This window comes from Leguminivora glycinivorella, chromosome 1 (genome assembly GCF_023078275.1).
Source record: "Leguminivora glycinivorella isolate SPB_JAAS2020 chromosome 1, LegGlyc_1.1, whole genome shotgun sequence".
Taxonomy (NCBI): Eukaryota; Metazoa; Arthropoda; class Insecta; order Lepidoptera; family Tortricidae; genus Leguminivora; species Leguminivora glycinivorella.
The window spans coordinates 19,478,361-19,485,494 of NC_062971.1; the positions used below are offsets into that span (position 1 = coordinate 19,478,361).

Below are 7,134 nucleotides of genomic sequence, written 5' to 3' on the forward strand. Positions count from 1 at the left end.
AGTTATAATAGTGGCGACGAGAAAAAGTAGGACAATAGTGTGCATTTACAGTGTAAAGTGTGTGATTTGAGTGAAAAACGCATAACTTTAGGTATCAGTGCGCAAAATGGGCATTAAGTTTGGGGAGTTTGATGTGGCACATGGCTGCTGGCAAAATTACATAGAGAGGTTTAGTTTCTGTCTGCAGGCAGGTGATATTGAAGATGATAGTAAAAAGAAGGCTAATTTACTCGCTGTGTGTGGATCTGACTTGTATGATCTGATTATATCACTGATAGCACCAACTAAAGTAAGTGAGGTTACTTTTACAACAATTGTTACCAAGTTGAACAATCATTTCCACCCAACACCAAATGAAATTGTGCAATCATATAAATTTCATACTAAGTATCAAGAAGAGGGGGAAAAGGTTAGGGATTTCATAGCACAATTAAGGAAATTGAGCATCGACTGTAACTTTAAAGATTTGAATCGAACATTGAGGGATCGCTTAGTGTGTGGTATCAGGGACAAGGATGTACAGAAGAAGTTGTTACAGCAGAGTACATTGACGTTTGATCAAGCTTGTGAGATCGCTTTATCTCATGAGGCGGCAGGGATTGATGCAAGTATCATTGTTCCGGCTTCTTCTAGTCAGAACTCGGGTGAGTTAGAAGTACCAATGGATGTAAATAAATTTACCAGCAAAAGGAATGAGAGGCAGACAGAAAGGACGTCATGCATGCGTTGTGGCAGACCTCATAGGGGCCCCTGCAGGTTTAGATGGTCCAAATGTCATGGCTGTGGCCAGACGGGACATATTGAGACGGTTTGTGGTATGAAGTCAAAAGGAAATAAGGCACCTAAATCTGATTTTAATGGATTATACGAAGAAGTTACAATTAATAATATGAGGCAAGATCGTACAACACCAGCATATATGATGAAAATTATGCTGAATGGAGTTAAGATAGATATGGAAGTAGACACTGGCTGTGCTTACAGTCTCATAAGTGAGCAGACTGCTAAGATGATTTGGAGGGGCTCGGTTCCAGTTTTTGATGATGTTGGGATTTCTTTAAAGACATGGGATGAGAACAGACTATGTATAATGGGTGAAGCATCGGTAGTAGTTCAAAATAAGGGAATGAAGAAAAGCTTATCCATAGTGGTAGCTAAAGGCAATGGGCCAAGCTTGATTGGTCGGAATTGGTTCCGTGATTTAGGAATACAAGTTGAAGGAGTATATAAGTTAGAAGTTGATAGTGATGAATTGGCCACAACATTGGAACGGATACAGAAACACTATGCAGGAGTGTTCCAGGAAGGATTAGGGAAATATACTGGCCCGGTAGTTAGTATTAGGCCAAAAGAAGGTGCAAAGCCAGTATTTTTTAAGAGTAGACCGGTACCATTCGCAATAAAAGGCCGAATTTACGAAGAGTTGGATAGGTTAGAAGCCGAAGGCGTTTTAGAGGCGACGGCACATTCCGAATGGGCCACACCCATAGTTCCAGTGCTTAAGCAAGATGGTAAGGTACGTCTGTGCGGGGACTACAGAGCGACAGTGAATGCCGTAACTGATACTGACACTTACCCCTTACCTACCCTTAGTGAAGCTTTTGCAGAACTACAAGGGGGAGTTCTATTTACAAAGATAGATTTGGAACGGGCGTACACCCAGGTTATGGTAGATGAGGAGACAGCAAATTTGCTAACTATTAACACTCCTAAGGGGTTGTATAAAATGAAGAGACTACCCTTTGGGGTAAAGGCTTGCCCTGGTATATTCCAACGACTCATGTCAACGTTATTGGCTGGTATTCCTGGTGTAGCCGTACTGTTAGACGACATTGTGGTGGCTGGCAATGGAGTGCAAGAGCACAATACGAGGCTCGAAACGGTACTTCAGAAGTTACAAGAAGCTGGATTGCGAGTGAATAAGACGAAATGTAAATTTGCTGCCAGAAGTGTGCAATTTTTAGGTTTTATAATCGACGAATTCGGCATACACCCTTGCGAGGAGAAGATTCGTGAAATTGAGAAGACACCAGCACCACGTAACGTGAAGGAGCTTCAGGCATTCTTGGGGCTGATCAATTTTTATGATAGATTTTTGCCACACAAGGCCTCGATTTCTGAGCCATTGTACAGATTATTGGATAAAGATGCGACATGGAAATGGGGAAAATCTCAGCAAGATTCATTCGAAAAGTTAAGAAAAATGATTTCCAGTTCAGATACTCTGGTACATTACGACATAAAAAAGAAACTTATTTTATCTTGCGACGCATCGCAGTTCGGTCTAGGAGCAGTGTTGGAACACGAGATGACTGATGGAAGTATCAGACCCGTAATGTTCGCCTCGAGAACCATGAACGCACATGAACGTAATTATGCACAAATAGACAAGGAAGCAGCTGCTATCATATTTGGCTTGAAGAAATTTCATCAGTTTATAAGTGGTCGAAGAGTAATTATCAAGACAGATCATAAGCCTTTGTTGGGAATATTCGATTCGAAGAGACCCATACCCAATATTATTTCACCAAGGATGCTAAGGTGGGCACTTCTTTTGAACTCGTACGACTATGAGATTCAATATGTTGAGGGGAAAAAAATTGGTAATGCAGATGCCCTCAGTCGATGGCCAAGCCCAGCAGGTGCACAAATGTCAGAGGAGGATTTTTTAGGAATCTTACTCATAGAGGAGACACCCATTGAATTGGAATTTTCGGCGACAGAAGTGGCGAATTTGACAAAAAAGGATAAGTGCCTCAGTAAAATATTGTACTGGATACGCAATGGATGGCCTGGGAAGAGCGAGGAAGAGTATAAGATTTATTGGCAAAAGCGAGATGAGTTATCCATGTATAAGGATTGCATTTTATGGGGAAATAGAGTGGTTATACCAGAGAAGATGCGAGGAAAAGTGCTAGAAGAGCTTCATATGAATCACGACGGTATTGTGATTACAAAAGCTATGGCGAGGAGCTATTTTTGGTGGCCTGCGATGGATAAACAAATTGAAGAGATGGTGAAGAGCTGTAATGTGTGTGCAGAAAATCGAAATATGCCATCAAAGGTTACCCATCAGTGGATTAAACCGGATAAAGCATGGTCTAGATTACATATGGATTATGCTGGGCCATTTCAGGGGAAGACATTTTTAATCGTAATCGATGCCTATTCTAAGTGGCCAGAAGTCAAGATTGTACCAGATATGAGCAGCTCTGCCTTAATAAGGATTTTGCGAGATGTTTTTGCGGAACAGGGTCTTCCAGACGTACTTGTCAGCGATAATGGTAGAAGTTTTGTTTCAGAGGAGTTCCGTAAATACTTACAATCCCAAGGGATCAGGCAGGTACTGTCCGCTCCTTATCATCCTGCGACGAACGGCCAAGCGGAACGAACGGTACAGACCGTAAAGGCTAAATTAAGAAAATTGACTTCAGGACCATGGGAAGCGAGATTACCGGCGGTACTGTATGGTTTACGCACTACACCTAACAGCGTCAACGACAAAACTCCGGCTGAGCTCCTGAACAATAGGCGATTTAGAACGAAGTTTGATAAGTTGAACCCTCTGTCTTCTCGGTGTGCTGATATAGAAGAAGCAGTAGAAAAGAATAGTGCCACGAAGAACAGGGAGTTTCAAACTGGCCAGTCAGTATATGTCAAGAACTACTGCGGGGGACCACGCTGGTTAAAAGGAACGGTAGAAAAGCGTTTAGGGGTTTGCAGATACTTAGTGAGATGGAACGATAAGCTGCTAGTGAGACACATCAATCAAATGCTCAGTTGCGGGGAGGAAAGTCGGCAGAAAGTTCCTGAGGCAACCGATAGGGCTACAGATGACGATGACGAGGATACCCGAATCTCGATACCGTCGCCGCATCGTTGGGCCGACATCATAGGTGTGTCCGGACCCCAAGACATCACGATACACAGAAACTCTCAAAACACAGCATCCAGCAGCCATAAACGTGCCAGGCAGACCACACCCCCAGACTCACCCGATCATAAAAGAATAGCCCTAGGAGATAGTGACAGTGAGTCAGAGTTATCTCAAGATAGGGATGTAGAGACGGAGGAAGAATAATATGTGTTAAAAGTAGTGTAGCTGTAGCATAGGGTTAGGTAACTTAGTGTTAGTGAATTTTATAAATTAGTGAACTCTCTTAATGGGGGAGGTATGTTATGTATGGACAATGAGGGTAGGGTTTGACATTTGTGTACAAAGTGAGGTAGTTGTGAAAACCAGTCTGTCAACGCGAACCTGGACCAGCACATGTGCTTGGACCCCGAAACTGTGAGTTATAATAGTATATATAGCCTGACAAGTTTTTATTTGACCCTCGCCACGTTGCGGATTTTCAGATGAACTAATTTATTTTACTGGCAAGGATTAATATTTGACACCCGTCGATAAAAGTCATTGAATGTCAGTGATGTAAACGAGAAGTAAATATTTTCAATTTTCTAACGGTTTCATCGCAAATTTGCCCAAAATAATATTTAAAAAAGTGAAAATAATTATACTTAAGGTGATAATTTACTAACAACAAAAAAGGATGAAGGATTTCACAGTATTTCGATAACAATGTTCCGAAATCGTTTGTTGACATGTCCGGCACTGACAATTTATAGTGCGGTTGTCCTGTACTGATTATTTGGTTTCGATTTAGCTTAATTTATTTTTTGTTCTTATTTAAGGTGTCTGTATCTCTGCCGTGAAAAATATTTATAGAAATAAGAAGGCCGTTACATCATTGACACCAGTATAAAACAAGGTCCCACGCAAAAAGAAAATAAACATCGACGACTTCGATAAAGGCACAAGATTTATGGATTTTAGGCTGTGCGGAAACAAGTAGCGAGTATTTAAACCTTGCTTATTAAACTTTGATTCTCTAAAACCCTGTTTTCATTTTCGAAAGCGGTTTGTAGCGACACTCTTTCAGGGTCAAATAAAATCTTGTCAGGCTTTACATAGTCATAAAATTTCAATACCTCTGAAAAGAAAAAGTAATTTGCTGTGCAAATTTTCAAAAATCCTTACCTATTTAATAAAATTGTGCCGGGAACCGAACAGCCTTGTTTTCAGTTTTACGAGACTATCCTAATAATTATGGGTCAAATAGGTCACGTGTCACATATTCAAAATTCCAGCTGCAAAAGAGAAATTATGTTGAAAATATTTTCAAATATCCACTTCTGAGAACACCATCTATTAGGCAATGGATTTACTTACAATACAAGCCTTTGTTATACATCTGTTATCCATTGCTAGTTTTCCTAGGAACAATGTTAAGTTTAGTTAAGTAATTTATAATTTTAAGTTTAGGTTTGTCTAATCGTGATGCGATTTTTTGAGTATTTAAGAGAATACATGCATGGGAATGTATTTAAAGCATTGAAACAAATCTCTAAATACAAATATGGTAGATTTTTTAAATTGTATACAAAATGCGGAGCTTTTTTTGAGTTGCTATGTTAGCGCTTTGTTTATGCTGTTCGGCTGTGCGGTTTTATCGTGATTGACGCAATATATTTTAGGTATCTTTAATAATTAGCATAAAGATCTTTCAAAATCATATAAATAACAATTTGTAAGTGTATCCCTGCACTACGCTACATAAACTGCCGACGTGGTCAGGTATCATCTCTCTGAGCAGCATACAGGAGCTTTTAAATAATCTGCAATATGTTTATACTACGTGAAATCGATAAAAAATAGTATTTTATGCAACAGGCGTTTAAAGGAGATCAAAAAAGACGAGTGGCGTGGGTAACAATTTGAGGCGAAGCCGAAAATTGTTATTAAGACGCCACGAGTATTTTTTGTCTCAGTTAAACACTGTTGCATACAATACTTTTTCTACGACCATGCACTTAGTTTTTAATAGTTATCTTGAATAACTTTCGTGAAATTCACACTGTTTCCTGTATTTTAAAGGTTTGCAATGTCAGCTCAGCTGCCCAAGGCATCCCGCGCACGCGCGCAGTATCGTTATAACAATGCGTTGCCATGGTTACAGAGCCAAACAATGCGTTTTCAGTTTTTTCGATACTGCGCGCATGCGCGGAAAGCCGGCGGAGGCTGGCTTTGGGAATATACTTTTATGTAGGGTTTTAAAGATCTATGCACGACCCTGTAAATGACGAATTACAGTTCGGGAGTAGAAAAAATATAGAAAATGCCAACATCAGGCAACCCAAAATGAAAACCAGCCAATTTTTTTTATTGATGATTGCTGTGTTAAGTTTTCGTTGCTTTTTATATAAGAATTAGGTACTTAGAATCGGTTCAGAAAAAGAATAGACGTAGAACATAAGATGTGAGTGTGCTTAGTAAAACGTCCCACTTTCTCGGTTACAATTTCAATTAAGGCAAGATTTACTTGTATATTTATATGAATAAACTGACAAAGCGGCTTTATAGCAATCGACAAAAAATGGGACGTTTTCCCGTGCACACTCAGATATGTCGCTTGTGTTTTCGGCTTCCGCAACGGCTTTAGTATGTCTACCATGAGTTTTTAATACGATACTCGATATAGTAAACGTCACGGAAAATGACATTAATTGTATGGAGAAAGTAAACAGCGCGCCCAAACGGTTACTTTAGTTACTAGAAGCAAAAATTACATTCATTTCTAAAACGTCAGACTTGTGGTAGAGGCATATTTTATAATATGTGTGCGTGTATGCTGTTTGCTCTAATTTCTAATTTTGATTACCTCTGTTTTACTGTTATTAGAAGACATATAATGAATGTAGTCCCCTTGTTATCTGGATAATATGATATGTGACGTTCTCAAGTAAAAGATCACCATGTTGCCGTTTACCATAAAGACGAAATTTGCTCTTATCTTACCTGTTGGATAGAGCTTATGCTTAAGTGGCAATGTGGCACTGGCACCTCTTTATTGAAAATAAATATATTTTTACAGCTGAAAATTAATACTAATTTAAAAAAATACTATGTATAAAATTGTGTCAAAATATTTAAACTGCTTTCGCTTTATAGGTAATTCCCAGTGATATAATTCGTTTAGCATTAGAAAAACATTAGAAAACCTTGACGGGTCTTTTGGGGGATATCTAACAATTGTATTATTATGTAGTACGTAGTAGGTACGTGTATCTATA

The 7,134-nt window shown here is 39.3% G+C and overlaps 1 protein-coding gene across 1 annotated transcript; it reads left to right on the top strand.

Moving 5' to 3' along the window:
- Positions 1–1,090: 1,090 nt before the first annotated feature.
- On the top strand, positions 1,091–4,081 carry LOC125226537 (uncharacterized protein K02A2.6-like). Its single transcript, XM_048130564.1, has one exon. It carries the CDS (start codon positions 1,091–1,093, stop codon positions 4,079–4,081), a length of 2,991 nt encoding a protein of 996 aa, XP_047986521.1.
- The last annotated feature ends 3,053 nt before the right edge of the window (positions 4,082–7,134 follow it).